Source organism: Lithobates pipiens, unplaced genomic scaffold (assembly GCF_037356315.1).
Source record: "Lithobates pipiens isolate NorthernLeopardFrog02 unplaced genomic scaffold, aLitPip1_a1.2 Scaffold_3, whole genome shotgun sequence".
NCBI classification, from domain to species: Eukaryota; Metazoa; Chordata; class Amphibia; order Anura; family Ranidae; genus Lithobates; species Lithobates pipiens.
The window spans coordinates 83352635-83375712 of record NW_027507790.1 but is presented as its reverse complement, the minus strand read 5'-3'; the positions used below and the strand labels follow the sequence as shown (position 1 = coordinate 83375712).

General features: G+C 42.9%; 1 protein-coding gene across 3 annotated transcripts in view; it reads left to right on the top strand.

Moving 5' to 3' along the window:
• SETD1B (SET domain containing 1B, histone lysine methyltransferase) overlaps positions 1 to 23078 on the top strand; it is a 120231-nt gene that overhangs the window by 76008 nt on the left and 21145 nt on the right. For 2 of the 3 annotated variants that reach the window (XM_077461968.1, XM_077461965.1), the window contains exons 10-13: positions 770 to 981; positions 12865 to 12970; positions 16172 to 16636; positions 18719 to 20248. In XM_077461968.1, the coding sequence (XP_077318094.1) occupies positions 770 to 981; positions 12865 to 12970; positions 16172 to 16636; positions 18719 to 20248 (2313 nt within the window). The remainder of the gene's footprint in view (positions 1 to 769; positions 982 to 12864; positions 12971 to 16171; positions 16637 to 18718; positions 20249 to 23078) is intronic. The other variant, XM_077461967.1, reaches the window with a different exon arrangement.

Sequence of the window (23078 nt, the reverse complement as noted above, 5' to 3'; positions counted from 1 at the left end):
AGCTGTAACCATAGCGTCAGCTGAATGATTATCTGCAAGCACAGGCATTATGGAGCAAAATTGCCTGGTGACAGCATGTCTAAACTGTAGTTATCGAAAAAGCATAGAATTCAGCAAGGTGTTAGCAGGTTTAGACCGAAGGTCAGGATGTGGCACCATAGAAATCATAGGCAAAGATGCATTCTGTTAAAATGGAGTGTGACTATTAAGCCCCATTATACTTAGTTTGGACATAGAGTATCCATGTTCCTTCGCTTGACACACTGACTTAACGTCAGGTTGAAAGACTGTAGGTCTAGTTGACCTTTAGACCCGCAATTAATCATAGGAAGAGGGTCTAGGGGACTGGTAGTGCTGTCGTTGACCATAAGGTGCGTAAACCTAGGAAACAGTGCGCCAATGGATAATATGAGATGTCTGCGAGTCCAAGTAGAATAAATTGAAGCCTGGTAGTGTCTGGCCTCCCAAATCGTTGGACCGGTTTAGTTTGTCTGCCGGAGCCAGAGTTGGAAGCTTTTAGTAGGGAATGTAACACTTAAAATGTTTTATGGGCACATAGATCGGAGAGCGCCAAATAATATTAAGGCTTTTGGGAAGAAGAATAGTTTATCAAAGTTAATGTGTCCCATTATACAGTAGTAAGCAGGGATTTTCAGCTTTATAGATCACTTGTTGTCCCCCTTCTGAGGAATCTTGATGACTGTATCCAGATAGTGACTGCTTATACAAATAAAGCTCTTACAATTTGAATTTGGTTTGAATACTGTAGAGTGTGAACGTGACAGAGATGCTCTGGGGACGTCATTAGATCCATCCAAAAAAGATGCAGACCCTGTAAATATCCACAAAAAGCCAGCAAGACCTCTAGCCAGCGAGGGTGAAGAAGAAGCAGAAAGCGACGCAGAACAGGAGGCTTCTTATAAGGAAGACGCCTTATCTGAAAAAGATGAAGAGCAAGATGTTGGAGACCTGTTCAGTAAAGTAAGTTGCCTGTGTAGTAAAATGACAAGATGTATTATAGTGCATTGCTACCAGATCAGTTGTCCTGTGCTGTCATGTTTCTTTTTTGTCTTTTTTATTCATAACCACCTTTTGTAGGATGTTCTGATACTCAAAATTCAGTATTCAAATATAAAAAAAAATGAAATTTAACTTCCCACACTAACCGACTTATTTATTATGATAGAACTATTTAACCATTGGTCATTTAAAATTCTTGGTTTTTATACAATGCACATACGCTTTAAAATGTATGCTAACCCCAACATTTCATTCTCCTGATTAGTGTATGTTGTACCATGTACTTGTGTTTAAAAAAGTACCCTCTTCTCTGTTTTTCTTCCTTTGTGTGAAATACCTGGTGAATCCTGTCAATCTCTACCCCCCCCCCCCGTTTTCCTATTTCAAACTGACCATACTAGGCATTGAAGCACATTTTTCTTAAGGTGTCTTCCAGGGCAGCATCTCAGAGCTAGGCTCCTCCTACAGGAAACACAATGTTCACCATTATAAAAAGATTGCACATGCCTGTATGCCTCAGTTCTTGTGTTTCCTCCAGACCAACAAAATCAATTCTGTTTATTATTTTCTTCCAGTCCCTGTGCTAAGTTGCAGGCGACTCCCAGGCCGGTCATATTCAGTTGCCTCTGAGGAGGTCAGACAACTTAGGCCAGGTCCCACAACAAGCCTGAGGTTTCGCCCCCAGGGGGGGGGGGGGGTGAGCAACCATCCCCCCAGCCAACAAATGTATCTTGGAATTCCCCCCTGCAACCCCCCTCCAGAGCTGTGATGAAGCAGCAGGCAATCCAGATCGGTGGGGCAGCTGCTGGCTGCCTCCTGAGCTCTTCTCCCTCACTGAGCATTCAGAAGGGTGTAGCAAGATGGTGGTGAGTGAATCCCAGACGCCGAGTGCATCACTTCTGGTGATGCAGCTTCCGGTGACACACTTCCGGTCACTTCCGGCCTGCAGGCGCCATCTTTTTGGTGGATACCTGTACATGGAGGGGGACAGGAAAACCCTGACACCTGGCAGCAAAAGAGGCACTTCTGGCCACTGAAGGAATTGGGACACACTAGACATGGAGTCACACACAGAGGTATGTGTCCACCCATACCTCTGTCAGGGCAACTGGGTGGCGGGGCAAGAGCAGGGGCAGGGAGCTATAAAAGAGCTCCTGACAGGAGGCTCAGTGGGCTAACCATGTCGGAGGCTGATTCACCCTGCCCTGCAGATCCTGCAAGCCAGTAAAGCTCAAAGGTAAGCCAGAGCATGCACAGGCCACCTCTGCACTTATTAACCACTATTGCACTTCGGCTATATGTGGTATGCAGCACACTATCTGCATCCTTCTCACTCTGGGTCCTTTTATCTCACCCAAAAGTGAAGGGTGCTGCTCTCAGAATACATACATCAGTTCCTGCAGTGCTGCAGGGGGAGATTTCTCCATCTGCAGCTAAAAAAATAAATAAATAAAAAGTGTAGGCCAAGCATAAGGAGCATGGCATCGCCAGAAGGCGGTAGGTCCTATGCTCAACATATACTTTATTTTTTTTTTCTGGCAGAAATTTCTTCATGCACATCAACCAATGAAAAGAACATTACATGTAGGTCCAACATTAGAAACGTACGCTGGATATGTGATGGAAACTTCTAATATTGGGAAATTCCTAATGCTGGCCATACACATAATGTTTTTAAAGGCCTTAAAAAAAAATCTGAGCTTTTTGAAAAATTACAAAAAAATCTTTTATACATATACTTTATATTTTTACACAAAAGTTGTCACTTTAAGTGCTTCAGCCCCGAAAGATTTTACCCCCTTCCTGACCAGAGCGGCATTTGATCACCTCTGCAGTTTTTTATTTTTTGCACTATAAACAAAAAAGAGCGATGAAAATAAAAGCGAGAACAAGTGGGACTTTATATGAGCCGTGACCATCCAGTACACAGGACTCCATCCCCGATATTTGATAAAAAGAAGGGAAGGGGATAAAAAATGGGCAACGGGACTTTATATGAAACAAATTACTTAGGGTGAATTAATTCAATCAATATAATATATTAAATTACTAATTTATTGGAAACACTTCAAGAGGTAGTACAGTGGGTATATTGATAATAATCAGATATATGATATATAGAATTAAATAATATAATAAGTATAATTGTCGCATAGTCCAATAAAATTCATGATACGTTGATAATAATGAACATGACATAGTAAACAATAAACTGGCAGTACATTCCAAAGTGTGCATATAGTAATAACCAATAAATTGAATTGATGATTGAAATAAAGCAAACCCATAATAGAATCATGGCCGCTGGGGCATGGCATCCATTGGTGAAAAGCTCGACGCCTTTCGTGGATTGTCTCCACTCATCAGGAGCAGCTGTATATTGGAACACCTGTGATAAATCATATGTTACAATAATAATCAATGGTAATTGATTATATACATAGGCAAAGAGGGGGAGCATAACAATGGTCCTAGCCACTCTTACCTATTCATTATATATACTATCCGTCATCCATAGGTAAGAGTGGCTAGGACCATTGTCTGCTCTTTGCCTATGTATATAATCAATTACCATTGATTATTATTGTAACATATGATTTATCACAGGTGTTCCAATATACAGCTGCTCCTGAGGAGTGGAGACAATACAGGGGGACATACAGGTACGTCAATTTGCCCGACGTATACGGTTAATGAGAGATTTCTCACACATGTCATGGGTATACGTTTGGTATATGTTTTTGAAAAATTTTTAAAAATGTTTTTGTCATTTTTCAAAAACTTATGGCAAAAAATATCTTCCAAATACTCAAAATGCCTCTCACCAAATACCTTGGGGTATCTGATTTCCAAAAAAGGGGTGATTTGGTGGATGTTTATACTCTCCTGGCATTTTAGGGTCTCTGAAAATGTGATGGTTAGTCAGGAAATCCTATGCGTAATTACTGTCCATTGAAAGCCTAAAAGTGCTTATTGGATTTGGGCCCCTGTACATATCTAGGATGCCAAAAAATCTTTCACATGGGGTATCCCCATACTCGGGAGAAGTAGCAGAATGTGTTTTGTGTTGACAACTTTGTCACCACCAAAAAAAAAATGTAGTCTTAAAATAAATTAAAAACTTAAAGCAGTTGGAAATCATGGATGCTGGTAAAAAAAAACGAAAAAAATAAACCTGCAAGGCAATGACATAATGTTCTAGTATGCATCGCGTACTAGCACGTTATGAAATATTCACCTTTGGAACAAAGCCCTGCAGCACTGTAAAGTCACTGCTGAGGGGGCTGACATGTTCTCCCTGTCTTTTTTTCCGGGTTTGCGAGCTCCGGCTATGAGATTGGCTGGAGCCGTGATGATGTCAGCCCCGTGCATGCGAGTGGGAGTCCTTGGTTCCAGCATGAGAACGCATGCGCCAGTGATGTCAGGGGAGAGTGATAGGAGAGTGAATATCTCCTAAACGATGCACATTTAGGAGATATTCATTTTAGCTACAGGTAAGCCTTATTATAGGCTTACCCAGGTCCGGATTTACTCCCTTTGCCTTTTAAACATTATAGCAGTAAAAAAACTCCCTACAATTTTTTAGCTCTTTAGCTCTAACTTTTCTTTTGGCAAACTCATCGATAACATCTTTGTAGGACAAAGTATTTAAAAGTTCTGACTCAAAGGCAAGTAAAGCTAAACTGATCAGTCTTTCTTGATCCAAAGATGATCGTAAATAGTTCTTTACTCGTTTCAGATATGAAAAAGATCGTTCTGCTGAACAGTTAGTAACCAGAGTGTAAAGATAAATACGCATTGCTATATCAATATTAGGGTAAATAACCTGCAATTTTTCTGCTTTGAATGTTTTGTAGAGCTCTGAAATTGAGCTTCACCTTTTATCAATATTTTTCAAGTAAGAACAAAGGTGCAGACATTCATCAGGAAGTGACGTTTCCAAATCCTCAGGATAGCTGTTACATAGGTTGAAAGCCTGAGATTTCCGAACGAGTGGACATGCCCACACACGACCGACTTTTCCAGTGGACAATCCGCAGTAATATGGCGGGAGTCCGGCGGACTTTTAAAATGAACGGACTTGCCCACACACAGATTAAAGTCTGTTCGTTTTGAACGCGGCTCCAGGTAGACGGAACTAGCGAAGGAAGTGAATGTCGCCGCCTCCATTGGCGAGATTGACACCTCGCGAGCCCCGTCACCTGGTATGTATTTAAAAGGGAAGCCCTACGCCGAAAAAAACGGCGTGGGGATCCCTCCAAAGTCCATACCAGACCTTTATCTGAGCACGCAGCCTGGCCGGCCAGGAAAGGGGGTGGGGACGAGTGAGCGCCCCCCTCCTGAGCCGTACCAGGCCATGTGCCCTCAACATGAGGGGGTGCTTTGGGGAAGCGGGGCCCTGCGGCCCCCTCACCCTAAAGCACCTTGTCCCCATGTTGATGAGGACAAGGGCCTCTTCCCGACAACCCTGGCCGTTGGTTGTCAGGGTCTGCGGTTGGGGGGCTTATCAGAATCCCGGAGCCCCCTTTAATAAGGGGGCCCCCAGATTTCGGTCCCCTACCCTATGCAAATGTGTATGGGGTACGATGTACCCCTACCCATTCACCTGGGAAAAAAAAAGTGTACATAAAAAAACACAATGCAGGTTTTTAAAATACTTTATTAGACAGCTCTGGGGGTCGTCTTCCGTCTTCAGGGGTCTTCTTGCCAGACTCCTCCGCTATCTTCTGCTCTTTTGCTAGCTCTTTTACTAGCAGAGGAGCCCGGCTTTCTCCTTCGCCGCTGGGTCTGGTCCCGCTCTTCGGGGGTCTTGTCCCGCTCTTCGGTTCTTCTTGCCGAGCCTCCGCTTTCTTTTTCCAGCTCTTTTACTAGTGTTGGGCCGGTCTTCTGTTGCTGTCGCCGCCTTCTTCTGCTTCTCTAGCATCCTCCAGGACTGTGACATCATAAGGGGTGGGATCACCATGTGGCATCACCCGATGACCCCGCCCCTTGTCCCTATATAAGTCGCTGCACAACGCGTCCCTGCCATTACGGCTGGAGAGAGCGTCGTGTCAACATCACAAGAAGGAAGAAGAAGAAGCAGAAGGAGACAGAAGACCAGGCCAACACTAGTAAAATAGCTGGAAGAAGAAAGCGGAGGCCCGGCAAGAAGAACCGAAGTCGGAAGAAGACCCCCGGACGGCTGCTGTGGAGAAAGCCGGGCTCCTCCGCTAGTAAAAGAGCTAGCAAAAGAGCAGAAGATAGCGGAGGAGTCAGTCGAGAAGACCCCCAGAGCTGTCTAATAAAGTATTTTAAAAACCTGTGTTTTTTTTATGTACACTTTTTTTTCCCCAGGTGAATGGGTAGGGGTACATCGTACTCCATAATCATTCACATAGGGTAGGGGGCCGAAATCTGGGGGCCTCCTTATTAAAGGGGGCTCCCGGATTCTGATAAGCCCCCCGACCGCAGACCCTGACAACAAATGACATCAACATGGGGACAAGGTGCAGCTCAGGGCATGTGGCCTGGTACAGCTCAGGAGGGGGGGGTGCTCGCTTGTCCCTACCCCCTTTCCTGACCAGCCGGGCTGCGTGCTCGGATAAGGGTCTGGTATGGACTTTGGGGGGACCCCATGCCGTTTTTTTGGCGTAGGGCTTCCCCGTTAAATCCATACCAGGTGACGGGGCTAGTGAGGTGTCAATCTCGCCGATGGAGGTGGTGACATTGACTGACTTCCTTCGCTAGTTCCGTCTACCTGGAGCCACGTTCAAAATGAACAGAATTTTTTCCGTGTGTATGGGCAAGTCTGTTCATTTCAAAAGTCCGGCGGACTAGCACATAGACGGGCGGATTGTCCTCCGGTCAATTTTGAGTCAAAACTTCTTTCTAAGTCCGCCGGAGCCCACACAGGGGCAGATTGTCCGGCGGACTCTGGTCCACCGGATAATCCGATCGTGTGTACGTGGCATTAGAAGTGCTGCAGCCTCACTTCTTGTCACTGGCCTTTGAGAGTCATAATCCTCTTGCTTCCAGGGCTTCAATAATTTGTCCATGATTTCCTCAGAGTACGATATGCATCACTGCGTGCTGACCATCTTGTGACAGACAGATTTTTAACCGTGGACTTGGCATTTAAATGAGAAGTTAAGACTTCCCACCTACTGGTAGAGCCAGAAAAAAAAAAAAATTATACAGCTGTTGGATGACTCCAAAGAATGATACTGCTTCTACGCAGCTTTCTGCAGCACATTTTCCTACAAGGTACAGGGAATGTGCAGAGCATGGTGTGTGTGTGTGTGTGTGTGTGTGTGTGTGTGTGTGTGTATATATATATATATATATATATATATATATATATATATATATATATATATATAATATAATATAATATAATATAATATAATATAATATAATATAATATAATATATTATATATATATATATATATATATAAAATATAGTGGATTTCGTTCTTTAAAACAAGCCACAAACTTTGAGCTTTGTGGCCAATATGTGGTATGAACTTTATAAATCGTTCCACTGGCACACCCTCGTCATTCACATATCGTATAATGAAGGCTAGCTGATCCACATGAGAAACATCTGGGGTTGAATCCACACTTATCGAGTAATATTTAGCACCCTTCACCTCAACGATTATTGCATCTAACAGTCTGCCAATATTTCAATGAACTCATGGCAAACAGTTTTGGACAGATAGGATGTTGTGCCAGAGCCAGCATTACCATAGCGCTTAATGTGCTCGTCCATGAAGGGATCAAACTTAGCAATGAGTTCAGGTAACATTAGATAGTTACCATTTGTATGAGAACCAAAACTTTTATCTGTGCCTCTAAATGCCAATCCACGAGAAGATAAAGCCTTCACAACAGCAACAACATGGCTGAGGACATTTCTCCAGTACTCTCTTTATTTGTTTTGTTGCAAAATTAGCATGTTATCCATTTTGCCACATGCAGCATTCCTGTTTTTTAATCTCATAAAACATGTTTTATGTTGCTCGGAGTCTTCGTGTTCTCTTAGGCGAACAGAAGCATTCTTCCAATCACTAAATCCTTGAGCCAGCTGACACTTAGCAGATGAACTACCAAAAAGATGACAAGTGTCCGCAGTCCGCAGTCTCTGACAATCTCCTCTACCATGTCACCAGTCTCTGACCATCTCCTGTAATGTGTCCACAGTCTCCGACAATCTCCTGTACCATGCTTACCTGTAGCTAAAAATGACCAAGCAGAGTTTACAACCACTTTAAAATAATCTTCCATGGACGCAGCATGTGTTTTTGTTTTTTACCAAAGACCTGTCAGAATTCATTTTGGCCTAAGTTTATGAAGAAATTTGATTTTATTTGGTATTTTTTTTTTTTTTTAACATAATAACAAATAAAGTAGAAAATATTGTCTGTTTTATTATGTACATTTCATTTGTGTACATGTTTTCCATGACCGATCAATTGCCAGTTAAAGTAACACAGTGATCTCATCAAGCCCTCAAATTTTTTATAAAAGTAGATACATAGTATTGTATCTAATGATGAAAAGGAAAAACACTTTAGTTAAAATATTTGCAAAAGTATTAACTTTAGAAATTACAACTTAAACAAATTTAATAGTGTATTTTTCTTATTTTTCTAATTTTCATTTAATAAAAATAAGTTGGGTATTTATTTATTTTTTTTTGAAAATTTATTTTTATTGAACAGTTTTTAAACACATACAGAACATACAAAGGGTCCCAGAAACCCCAGTCCTCCCCCTGTGCAGCCCCCCGATCAACTTCTGAGCGTAATCCATGTTCACCAACAGTACTTCACATAGAAAAAACATATCTTATACCGTTAATAATTGAATAATTTTCCCAAGACCCGCGACGGGGACGGGAGTCAACCTAAGTGTAGCGACTCCCTGCCCCGTCCTTTACCCGACTCTCAAGGAGTTCTCCCCCCACCTAGCGATTAGATCACAGTATCTGTGGCATCAAGCCAACACCGCCACACTCTCTCAAATTTATTGGGACATCCTCTACTGAGATATGTTGCTTTGTAGAATGGCAGAGCATTATTAACTAAACCCTTCCAATAAGATACTGTAGGAGGATCAGGTTTCTTCCAACACAAAGGGATAGCTTTACGTGCATAAAATAACGTCAGAGAGATCAGAGTCCTCTGCACCTTTCGAGGTGCCAACTCCCCCACCAGTCCGAGCAAACATGCCGCAACCGTGACTGGGATCGGCACCGAAAGTACCGATTGTATAACTTGCGTCACTCCCCTCCAGAGCTCCTCAATCTGCGGACACTGCCAAAACACATGATCAAAGTCAGCTCGGTCGGCTGTACAACGCCAACACCCCCCGGCACCCGTACCATACATTCTGGCCAATCTGGCTGGGGTGTAATATACTCTATGCAGGATTTTAAACTGGATAAGTCTGTCTCTAGCTGATACCAGCGTCTGGAACGGGTAATCCCACATGTCATCCCAGTCCTCCCCCTCAAAGTCCGGCACCAAGGCACTCCAAACATCCCTGCATTTTTGGATGGGCTTCGGCCTGTCAGGGAACAACATTTTGTACACAACAGAAAGAGGCTTTTCCAAGTCCTCCGTTCGCAGCACACTCTCCAGAGACGACACTCATCTCCAGAGCCCCAGGACCAAACTGTGAGAGAAAAGCATGCCGCAGCTGTAGATAGCGAAAGAAATACCAATTTGGAAGAGCATGTTTAGCTTTAAGCTGATCAAACGTTAGAAGCTTCCTCTCTCCTACCACATGCTTCAGTTGTTTGATGCCTACTCTGGCCCATATCACCGGGTCGGGTATTTCCCTGAAATGTGGTAATCTAGGATTAAACCAGAGAGGAGTGTCAGGAGACCAACTCCCCTCCGGTTGTTTCAGTAAGACCCGCACTTCGTCCCAAGCCCGTATCGTTGCCCGCATTGAGGCCGTCAGAGCCAATGAAGCTCCTTGACCTCTATACACCAAATAAGACAAGCTCTCGTACGAGCCCAGAAGGGCCGCCTCCAGTACATTAGCCGAATCCCCATCATCCCGTATCAGCCAGCGTCTGGCGACTACCATTTGCCCAGCTAGGTAATACTTAAAAAAATCCGGCAACGCCAAGCCACCTTGCCCCCATGGCTCCTGTAAGACCCGGAGACTTATTCTGGGGTGCGCAGTGGCCCATAAAAAGGAGCTAAAGAGACTATTAACCCTCCGAAAAAAGGAGCATGGAATCCAAATAGGTGAATTACGTAAAAAGTAAAGAAATACTGGCAGAACCTTCATTTTGAGCAAGTTAACCCTCCCAATTAAGAACAACGGCAGATGCTTCCAAGCTTCCAACTGTACCTTGACCCTGGCCAGCAAGGGGAAGAGATTTAGAGACATATAATCGCCCACCCTTGGTGATACTCTCACTCCTAGATACTTAATTTCCTCCACCCATGCAATGGGAACCCTAGTGGTGGCCAGCGCTCGAGCCTCCCCGTCAATAGCCATCACATTGGATTTCTCCCAATTGACCCGGAGCCCGGAGAACTCAGCAAATTTGTCGAGCACCCCGAACACTGCCTCCAAAGACGGCCCTGCGTCCCTCAAGAAGAGAAGCATGTCGTCCGCATATAATGCTGTACACTCCCTAATACCCCCCACCTCCAGTGCTCCTACCTCAGGCGAGTGCCTCAGGGCTATAGCCAGTGGTTCTATTGCTAATGCAAACAAAGAGGGAGACAATGGGCACCCCTGACGCGTGCCCCTACGGACTCTAAATTGGGGGGAGACTGAAGTGCCTATTCTGATACTCGCCTGTGGAAAACTATAAAGCAGAGATATCCAAGTCACATAAATCTCCCCAAAGCCCATTCTCCGCAGAACTGTCAACATGTATTGCCAGTCTACTGAATCGAAGGCCTTGGCCATATCCAGGGAGACTACCACTCTAGATCCCTGTTCAGCGTGTTCAAGCTGTAGGTGGGCAAACAGTCTGCGTAAATTAGTGTCAGTAGATTTCTGTGGGATGAACCCTGTCTGATCAATATCCACCAAAGTCGTGATAACCTGAGAGAGTCTGGTAGCCAGCACCTTCGTTAGGATTTTTAAATCTTGATTCAGCAATGCAATCGGCCTATACGAAGAGCATGACAGAGGGTCCTTGCCCGGTTTTGGCAGCAGGATCACCTGCGCCTCCAGCAAAGAGTCTGGGAGATGCCTGTGGTCCAAGCAGTAGTCATACAAATTTTTAAGTCTAGGTACCAACACTTCCAAATGCTGCCTATACCACTCGATACAGAAACCGTCAGGCCCCGGGGATTTACGGGGAGGGAAAGACCGAATGGCTCTTTCAATTTCCTCTGCAGTTATGTCAGCTTCCAAAAAGTCCCTATCCGTCTCAGACAGCCGCAGGACCTGCAGCGATGCCAACAACCCTCCCAACTCCGTGAGGTCATAAGGCGGTATGGGGGCATACAGGGTTTTGTAATACTCCACAAACGTGTCCAGGATGTCTGTCGGGGTCGTCAGCAGGTCCCCCTGAGCATTTTTAATACAAGGGATATTAGTCTGTGCCCTTTGCTCAGCCACCAGCAGGGCCAACAATTTACCGTTCTTGTCCCCTTGTTCAAAGATGGATTCAGCCATTTTCGTCCTAGATGTGTGTGTTAGTTCAGCGTAATGGAGTGCCAGAGCACGCCTCGCTTCAAGCAGTTTACCATAGGTGACAGCAGACTGATTGTTCGCATGTTCCATGGCGCACACCCTCTCCTTGTCCTGCAATTCCTGTTCACTCTGATTATGAGACCTACGAGCCTGTTTGATGGCTGAAATATAATGCCCCCGCATGCAGGCCTTAAATGTATCCCAAACTATGGTGGCGTCGGCAGACCCCTCATTATCTTCCCAAAAATTTTCAAGGTGCGGCGCAACTTGTGAGGACACCTCTTCTACCTCCAACCAACCCGGGTTCAGTCTCCACCCCCTCCCCTTAGGACCTGAGTTGGATCCAATGTGGATTGACAAGGGCGAATGGTCTGAAATACCCCCCGCTAAATACTTTGCACCGCCCACTAATTGTAGCATAGATGCATTAACAAATGCTAGATCTATTCTCGATGAGGATTTATGAGTTTTTGATAAGTGGGAGTAGCCTCTAGTGGTAGGGTTTTTCCAACGCCAAATCTCTGTCAGGGAAGCTGCCGCCGCCCAGGCAGAAAGATCAGCCGACGCCACCCTAGATGCGTTGGAGGAGTCCAGAGCGGTAGATAGGATAGCATTAAAATCCCCGGCTATGAGGAGAGGGAGATGCATGTAGGGCGCCAGTTTACTCAATAAGTCATACAGGATCTGAATCTGGAAGGGGGGCGGGATATAGACGTTCACCAAAAACATTTTGCACGTAGCAATATCAGCCACAATCACCAAGAACCTACCACCCGGGTCCGAGATCACATTGTGTATGGTGCAGGGTACCGCCTTACTAATTAAAATTGATACTCCCCTGGAGTAGGTAGAGTATGTAGCGTGTAACGCTCTCTGAATCCAGGCCCTGCGCAAGGCCAGCACCCTGCTCCCATCCAGATGCGTCTCCTGCAGAAACACCACATGGGGACTGATTGGTTTTAGGAATTGAAACATTAAGGCTCTACGAAATTTGTCGTTAAGACCTCGGACATTCCAGGAAACTACATTAAACATTGATCCCGCCATCATCCCCCATTTGATCTGTTAGACAGGAAGGTTGGGTATTTATTAAATCTATGTGCCCATTAAATGTTTTTAAATGAACAAATATGTAAACCTACACTGTGATTTCTACACATACATTTTTTTTTTTTTTAATTTTTGTTTAGGAACCGCTTTTTAATGAAGATGATGATCATTCATCATCGTCGTCATCTGGGTCGGATGATGAGGAGACCAGTGGGAAGGAGGCGGATGATCAAGATTCAGATGATGGTATTTGCAGCAGTAATTCTATTCTTTTATCTTTTTCTACAGCTCTGATGTTCATCAGGGTTATGTATAATTGTATAATAACATTAGCGGTGCATGTAAGCCCTGTAGGCTGTATGTATCTCCGTACAATTTTTTTACATTTGACAAAGGCGTAGGTTTACAGAAAACCACAAAAAATAAAAAAATTATGAACTGGTTTATTGTTTCACATACTCCTGGCGGGAGGGCAAAACCATTATTCTAGCTCTGTGGATTACTGTGTGACCCCTCCTCCCCACATTCAGCCAACTCATGTAAGTATATAGGAGTATAAACACACAGATGAAGTTCTCTCTTTAATCCTCAGTGCCTGATACTACACTAGTTTGTTGTAAAAAAAAAATATTGCAGCTTACCAGTTCTTAGATGTTGTGGATGTATTTGTTTTTAGCATTTGTTTTTAATTTTTCAGGCTAAGAACTTTTTTGGGAAAGTACAGAAAATACTTGCCGGCCTTGTTAGAAACAAAAATGTTTTCTCTTATACATTGAGGGACACAGTCATTTAAGCCCACATGCACACTTGAGAGTTTTTCTGATCGTTTCCATATGCCTGAATTCACCCGACAGCAGAGACCCATTCTAATTTTTTTCCTGTTCACACAGGAATGCTTTATCACCCTATGCTGTATGCCATAGGATCAAAAAAAAGAGCTGTTTGTATTCGGGCATTTTGGTTCCATAGACGTGTTTTTGTGCTTTTTTAGATGTTATTCAGGATTTCTATTTTGCCAACCGCTTGCACAGCGCTTTACAACATGAGGGCAGACCGTACAGTTACAATACAATTTAAGAAGGAATCAGAGGGCCCTGCTCATTAGAGCTTACAATCTAAGAGGATTGGTAAAGTGATACAAAAGGTATTCACTGTAGAGGATGAGCTGATGGAGAAATACAAGTACAGTTAGGTGGAGGTGGGATAGGCTTCTCTAAAGAGAAAGCTTTTCAGGGATTGTCTTAACAGGCAAGGTAGGGGTCGACCAATATATAATTTTTTCAGGGCCGATACTGATTTTTCGGCTGCCTTTCAGGCTGATAGCCGATAAGTGCTGTTATTCTTTAGATTTAAATTTTAATTTTTACCCTTTCCAGCGGGACTGGAGACCTGGGGGGGGGGGGGAGTCTGCTTGTGTTAACAGTCGAGCAGCTGCTTAGCTGCATCGTTTGTTATTAAAAGAAAGCTGACCGTCCACTCTAAAGAACGGTAGATGCATCACCCCGGTACAACTCCTTGAAGAAATATTGGTAAATTTGTACTGCTTCTTCAAAAAAAAGTGAATATCGGCCACACCAATAATTGGTCAACCCCTAAAACAGAGCAGGAGATAATTGGACAGATTGGAATAGGGAGTTCCATAGAATGGGAGAGGCTCTGAAAAAGTCCTAGTTTAGGGATGTCGCTGGGGGCTGAGTTGTGGTTGGCTTTGTAAGTTGTTAGTATTTTGAATTTAATTTGTTGGGTCAACGGAAGCCAATTGAGGGATTGACAGGACTAGCAGACACCGAATGGTTGGTGAGGTGGATGACTCTGGCAAGAAGCTTTCATGATTGAAGAGTGGATAGCCTATGTAAAGGTAATCCAATGAGGAGGTAGTTGCAGTAGCTGAGGTGAGAGATGACCAGGGAGTGCATAAGAAGCTTAGTGCTGTCATTGGTTAGGGAAGAGCATATTTTGGACATGTTGCATAGGTTGAGGTGGCAAGCTTTGGACGGTGATTGGATGTGGGGCTGAAAGGAGAATTCAGAGTCCAGGATTACACCTAGAACCTTGGCATGCGGGGATGGGTTGATAGTTGTGTCATTGATCTTGACAGAGAAGTCTGGGGAAGAGGCACGATTTTGGATAGATTGCGTTTGAGGAAGGGGTGTGACATCCAGGCTGATATGGTAAGTTAGTGATGTGTATGGAGACTGAAGGAGTGAGCTGAGGGGTAGAGAGATGGATTTGGGTTTCATCAGCATAGAAATGGTATTGGAAGCCATGGGAGGGCTATCAACTGACCCAGGAAGGAGGTGTAGATCGAGAATAGGAGAGGTCCAGGAACAGAACCTTGGGGGACCTTGGCAGTGAAAGGAAGAGGAGAGGAGGCAGTTGAATTGTATGCAACCCTAAGGACATTTTCACACTGGGGCGGGCGGGTATCGTTTACCGTTGTTTTTGCAGTGCTCTTAACCCCTGCTAACAGCTGAAAAAGGGTTAAAAGCTCCCCTGCCCATTGATTTCAATGGACAGGGGCACTGTAGGAGCAGTGTATACACCGCTCCTACAGCACCTCAAGGATGCTTGCTTGCAGGACTTTTTTTTTTCTTGTCCTGCAAGCGCACCGCTCCAGTGCGAAGAGTTGCGCTACAGGTTTGCAGGCGCTATTTTTATCATTATAACCTCTGTAAAGCGCCTGAATGTGAAAGTAGCCTAAATGTGCATTTAGATAAGTAGGATGAGAACCAGCGAAGAGTACAATCACAGAGACCAGAGGCATGGAGTTTTTTGAGGAAGCGGGGGTGGGTGCACTGTGTCAAAAGCAGCAGAGAGGTCCAGGAGTAGGAGTACAGTATGGTGTCCATTGGTTTTAGCCATTAGAAGTTTGTTCATGCATTTTTAAGCCTGAAGAACTTCTCTCCTCCTATAAAACTGTTCTTCTACCCAGCAAAAACGCCTGAAAAAAATGCCTCAAAACGCGTACACTCTGCTCAGGTGTAAATGCTGGCTAACTGTTGGGTTATTCTGCTGCTAACAGCAGGATTACATGCTGGCGTTTGGATTCTAATGCCCCTGCATCAGCTATTCCAAAAAAGCTCCTACATTGTGGAGAATGTGTGGGTTTTTTATTTAGTTCAATAGTGCAATGTCTCAGTTAGATGGGCATCTAAAAAATGGATATATGATGAAAATCTGTATACTCAAATAGTGCATTAGAAGCCAGTCCCTTTATTCATATTTCACAAGATATATTTAAAGTAATGGAGCTAAAGAAGTGTTGCATTTTATATTGCAGATAAGATTTTAGCTTTTGTTTTTAAATATGTGCTGACTTAACAACCCCCTCTGAGTGGAAAGAGTCTTTCTGGACAACCTGTTAAGTTTTAGGATTAAATAAATTAAATAATGTTTTCCTCTGCCTATTTAGAAAAATTCTGTAACCATTGTTTTTACATTCTCTAGAAGATGCCACCAGTGCAACTTCTTCTAAAGCTGAGGTAGATTCCTCAGATGAAAGTGAAGAGTCCTCAGAGTATGAATCTAGTTCTGAATCTGAAGATGATGAAGAGGTGGAGGACTCTGAGGAGGAAGAATTAGTTTTTGAGGAAGATCAAGATGAGGAGGTAGATGTGGAGCAGGAGGATTCTGCAGAAATTGACCGAGATGATGGCATGTCCATTCAGAGCAGTCCAGCCAAGGCCTCAGCTGAAGAAGAGCAAGGAACCGAAGAAGGTGATGTTGTGGAAGACTTAACCCCGTCAACAGTGGAAGAAGTATCTGCTCTGGGTGATGGACACCTGGCTACAGCAGCTCTTGATTGTAAAAGTGTATTGGAACATGACATTGCAGGAGATGTGGTACCAGAGAAACCAGTGGAAGATGAGACTGAGATGGATATTGAGAAAGCTCCATCACCATCAAACCAAGGTGCCGCTTATGAAAATGTGTGGTTATATCATTCAATAGTGGGTTATGGAAAACTTTTGAATATGTTTCAATTTTGACAGCTAAGGAGTTGTACAGTTAAGCTAATTGTATTTAGTGCCACTGGTAGTTCTTTGATCTTATTAGGTCAGTTCTTTGATAGCAGACCAATAGGTCAATTCAAATGTATGTGTTAATTTTCTGGTAGGGTTCCAAAAATTCAGGATGCACTCCGACAAAACCAAAAACGAAATTGACAGTTTTTAAAAAAAAGAAAAAAAAAAAATATATATATATATATATATATATATATATATATATATATATATATATATATATATATATATATATATATATATATATATATATATATATAATATTTATAATATTTATAAATAAGTGAATTTAAATTAATATTAATTTTATTGTCGGCATTTGGCACCTTTTTTGAACCGGTGTTAAAAAATCATATTAAATTAATTTTTATATATGAAAACACAGCAAGAACGCATCGAAAAATGCACCCGCATTTTTGATGCATTTCACATGACCCATAATAAACACACCATAAGCATGGTAAAATTACATCAAAATCACAGGCTTTTTTTTAGCAGCCTTTGTCGTCACTTTTTTTTTTTTTTTTTTTTTTTTCATTCGTTTAGTGTTTAAAACGGGACTTCAGGCAAAATGTGTATTGTCTAAATACAAGAGCCAGATGTATTCTTGATTTTTTGTGTTCATTGTGTATTTCATCCAGATCTGTGCAGCATTCAACATGAGAGCCCCTTCACTTTTCTGGAGCTCACTGTAGCTCCCTTTTTAACCACTTCAGCCCCAGAGGATTTTACCCCCTTCTTTACCAGAGCACTTTTTTTCCATTTAGCACGGCGTCGCTTTAACTGACAATTGCGCGGTCATGCGACGTTGCACCCAAACAAAATTGACGTCCTTTTTTTCCCACAAATAGAGCTTTATTTTGGTGGTATTTGATCACCTCCGCGGTTTTTATTTTTTGCGCTATAAACAAAAAAAGAGCGACAATTTTGGAAAAAAAACACTATTTTTTACTTTTTGCTATAATAAATACTACATTTAAAAAAAAAAAACGATTTTTTTTCCTCAGTTTAGGCCGATACGTATTCTTCTACATATTTTTGGTAAAAAATCGCAATTAGCGATTATTAATTGGTTTGTGCAAAAGTTATAGCATCTACAAAATAGGGGATAGATTTTATGGCATTTATATTTTTTATTTTTACTAGTAATGGCAGCGATCTGCGATTTATTTATTTATTTTTTTTTTTGTTTTGTAACTGCAACATTATGGCAGACCCATCGGACACTTTTGACACATTTTTGGGATCATTTACACAGCGATCGGTGCTATAAAATTGCTGTGTAAATGTGACTGGCAGGGAAGGGGTTAACACCAGGGGGCGCTGCAGGAGTTAATATGTTCCCTATGGGAGTGATTCTAACTGTGGGGGGAGGGGACTCAAAAGGGGAGGAGACGGATCGGACAGGACGTGGATCTGTGTGTTTACATACACAGATCCACGGTCCTGCTGTGTTCCCAGGCAATCGCGGGTGCCCGGCAGACATCACGGCCGTCGGGCACACACACCGGGTCCCGAGCAATGCCGCACGTGCCCCCTAGACGACCAGCAATATTAGGACGTCATATGTCTATAGGCCGGGGCTGAAGTGGTTAATAAAAAAGAAAACCATCACTAATGCTCCCTCCCCATGTACAAGATTTCTGCCAACCTGTAGTTTTCTACAGGTTGCCTGGGACCTGCTGGGTCCCACCAACACCTCTACCCTCTGCACAAGCTATGTACTGCACAGTGATGATGTCATTGCGACATTTACAAAGTACATTCTGGGTTTGTAAATGAATATGGTAAATTTATATTTTTTTGTGTCTATTAAATGTATTTCAATGAAATTTTTTGTGCTTGAAGCTCAGCTCTAAAACTTTACCAAGGTCCTGATGTGCTCCTTTTTATCATTTCAGAAAATGTTTGTTTTCCAAGATTTGCACTTACCACCATGACAACATTTTACATTTATTTTTTATTTTAGCTAATGCAGATTTAGCTGTTGAAGATCCTTCTGAAGTGTATGTAGAACTCCGCCTAGAGCCAGTCCTAGACATCCCAAATGAAGAGGCTCAGGAGAATGTGGCTATTCGTCCTGCAACACCTACGGGAGCTTTTGGTGAATCCAGCTTCACTCCTAAACCTGAGGAAATTCCTTCAGATACTCGGCAAATAGCAGCTAAATTACCTCCTTTTGTTGCAGAGGAAGAGGTACTCTGTCCTCGCACGCCAGGACGAGACACTGCTGCTCATTTGGATTCTGAGGTCCCTCTACCAGCTGTCCCCAAAGTAGCTCTTACTGCACTTCCCTTACTACCCCAAAAAGATGAGGAGCCAGTAGTCCATCATGAAAAGAACTGTGGGCATTTAGCAGTCACAAAAATGCTATCTGAGGAAGAGTTGCCACGAACGCCAGGCAGAGAATTCTCTGGCAAGTCATCACACCTCGGGAAATCACAGAGCACTGATACTGTTCCCGCTACACCTGGTAGTGATGCACCTCTCACAGGTAATAGTCTGACTCTAACTTCCCCCAACATTCCTGGAAGCCCATTTTCATACCTTTCTCAGTCCCCGGGCATAATTAATAGCGGCATTCCAAGGACTCCTGGAAGAGACTTTAACTTTACACCAATTTTCCCTGAATCTAATGCTATGTTTCCCTGCCACCCCTCAAACAAAAAACCATCAGTTGATGAGCCTGATGAAAAATCATTTAAAGAACCAGCCAGTGCTTCCATAATCATGAATAGTGTTCCTTCACCCATCCCATTTGCTAGCCCCCCAAGAGGAGATCTTCAGAAGGACATAAGTTTAACGGTTGATGATCTGGAATCATCTGTAACGCCAACATACCTTACAGAAGATAAACTATTAAGTGAAGAGAGTGAATATGAGCCCTCTAAAACACATCTGCCTTCCATTGAGGAATCTGCACCCTCACCTACACTTCCTACAAGTAAAAGGAAGTCTGGGAGGCCCAAAAAGCAACCTCCTGCACTAGCAATAGAAGATAATGTTGGCAAAAACTCTGAAACCCTTCCACTGGTTGCATTAACAGAAATTGCCCTGGGTAAAGGCGTGTTTGATCAGGCTAATGAAGTCTGTGGAATTAAAGATCCAGCAGCTGTTCCATTAGACTTCAGGAACGAGGAACACTCTAATATTCCAGCGTATGAAGCCATAAATCAGAAGGTCCCATTAAAGGAACTTGAGAACCAATGGAAGGAGGAGAGACGAGAAGGGGAAGACTATAGCAAATTGAAAAAACCTAACTGGAGGCCTAAAAAAAGATTTGATGAGATATCTGCTATAACTTCTCCTGATTTTTCTCCACCCCGATCTCTCTTTAAGCCTCGTTCAGAGTTTGAGGAGATGACCATTCTGTATGATATATGGAATGGAGGAATAGATGAAGAGGATGTAAAATTCATGTGCATCACTTATGATAGGCTGCTACAACAGGACAATGGCATGGACTGGCTTAATGACACTCTTTGGGTCTACCATCCTCATATCCTTTACTACAAGTATATTAGTCTGTGATAATGAGGTGGAACATTAAAAAGTACCTTAGCTTTTTAGAAAGAAAGAGTTTTGGACTGACTGTTATATATTTTCTTGCATTTTACTTCTCTCGTTGCATTACATAAAAAAAAGTTCTGAATACTGCATTTTTATGATCTTTTTGATCAACTTTTGTCTTTCAAGTTGGTTAAATGTGAGTGTTTCAAAAATGCAATACATCTGAAATGCATGACACTGTATGTTAGTGTGTGCATTACCTGTAGAAATTAGTGCTTCACTTTAATTTCTTACATTAACCTGCTTAAGTCAAACCACTGCTTGTCTCTGCTGAGACAACAGCAAAAGAGATTTTACAAAGCAGCATCCCTCAGCATTTTCTGTCTAACTTAGCCTAGGAGTACATGGTGGTAGATGTGGCCAAATTTCTCTAATAGTGGGAGACGCTTAAACGGGCATAGTTTATAAAAAAAAGGAAAAAAAACTGAGCCTACTTCCACTGGACTTGGCGCACACATGCCACAGTCCTTTTATCCACAAAATGCTTTAATGACTGTGTCACAAGCAAGAATGTAACAGACATGTACAAAACTCTGCACACTCAATCTAATAAAATAAAACTGTTCTATTACATAGGCTGCCTACTTTAAAGAAGAACTTCAGAAGTAATGTACTTGGTGTGCAATTGTAAGGAGTATTAAATGTAAAACAAAGTGAAGGGAATTTATCACAACTGGGGCAGACAGAATCTGGAGCAGTTCTGCATGGCAAGCAATCTGCTTCTATTTTCAGCTTGTTCAGTTAAACTTGGAGAATGAAAGCTAGAAGTTGATTGGTTATTATGCACAGCTGCTCCAGATTCTGTCTCTTCCAGTTTTAAAAATTCCCCTAAATATCTCTAGTACACAGGGCAGGCGTGCAGGATGCACAGCCACTTTAGAGAATACAACCAAAATTACCCCTTTTCTCAATACAAATCATCCCCTGTCCCCAAGTTTATATCTCCCACAGTCAGGGCTGTCTTTAAGGCAGGGCAAAAGGGGAAGCTGCCCTAGGCACTGTCATTGTTGCGGGGCCCAAAGCAGTTGCCCCTTGAGCCTACACTGCCTGAAAATAGTTGACAAGTGGATTTGGGGGGCCCAAGAAAATGTTTGCCCAGGATCCTATCAATGTTAAAGACAGCCTTGCCCACACACAGTGTAGATCTTTCCTAAATCCCCATACCTAAGCTGTGTGCCATGTATTAAGTATCTAAAACTGATATATATATACATACATATATATATATACATATACACACACACACACACTCCATTCTGCACTCCTGTGACCCATTTTCAGCCAACAGCAGGCTAAAGCTGACATTTACAGAGCTGTTCCAGGCTTGGGAAAGATCACGAATATATGGTCGGGATCCATCCAGGAGCCTGGACTGGCACCTGGCTCAGCCTCTCAGCGAGCCACTGACAGTCACCGCTCTCCTCTCAGAGTGGCAGGGAGAACTGAGCAATTCTCAGCCTTCGAGACGGCGGGAGACAGATGCAGCATCAATGTGACCTAGGTACTGTAAGTATGATTTAAAAAAGAAAAACTTCTTTTAAATTGGTTTGGTTGCTGTGGACAACACTGATTCAGTTTATATACAGAAGACATAATTTATGTACATGGGGTTTCGGTACAGGAGCGACTTACAGTACTGTGCAAAAGTTTAAGGCAGGTGTGAAAAAAATCTGTAAATTGAGAATGATTTCAGAAATAAGAGTTATCTTATTTTTTTATCAGTTGGCAAAATGGAAAGTAAATGCACAGAAGTCCAAATTAATGCTTAGTATGACTACCCTTTGCCTTCAAAACGGCATCAATTCTTCAGTTTTTCTAGGTACATTTACACACAGTTTATGAAGGAACTCGGCAGGTAGGTTGTTCCAAACATCTTGGAGAACTAACCACAGATCTTCTTTGTATGTAGGCTGCCTCAATCCTTCTGTCTTTTCACGTAATCCCAGACAGACTCGATTATGTTGAGATCGAGGCTCTGTGGGAGCCAAACCATCACTTCCAGCACTCCTTGCTTTTCTTTACACTGAACATAGATGATGGTATGATGGCTAAGTATCTGCCTGTATTTCTCAGCATTGAGGACATCATTGATCCTGACCAAATCTCCAACTCCATTTGCAGAAATGCAGCCCCAAACTTGCAAGGAACCTCCACCATGCTTCACTGTTGCCTGCAGACACAATTAGTATTCTATTACTCCCCAGCCTTTCGCAAGTAAACTGCCTTTTACTACAGCCACTTATTTAAAATTTTGACTCATCAATCCAGAGTACCTGCTGCCATTTTTCTGTACCCCAGTTCCTATGTTTTCATGCATTGTTGAGTCGCTTAGCTTTGTTTCCATGTCCTATGCAAGAAAACATAGGAACTGGGGTGCAGAAAAATGGCAGCAGGTACTCTGGATTGATGAGTCAAAATTTTAAACATTTGGCTGTAGCAGGAGTTTGTTTGCAAAGGGCTGGAGGGCAGTATAATAATAAGAATCTGCAGGCAACAGTGAAGCATGGTGGGAGGTTCCTTGCAAGTTTGAGGCTGCATTTCTGCAAATAAAGTTGGAGATTTGGTCAGGATCAATGGTGTCCTCAATGTTGAGAAATACAGGCAGATACTGGTCTATCAAGCCATTCCAACAGGGAGGCATGTGATTGGCCCCAAATTTATTCTGCAGCAGGAAAATGACCCTAAACATAGAGAGTTTGCCAGGAAGAGAGGGGGGTGATCAGTCATAAGAGGGCAAATGAGAGCTGCAGAGCTGGAGG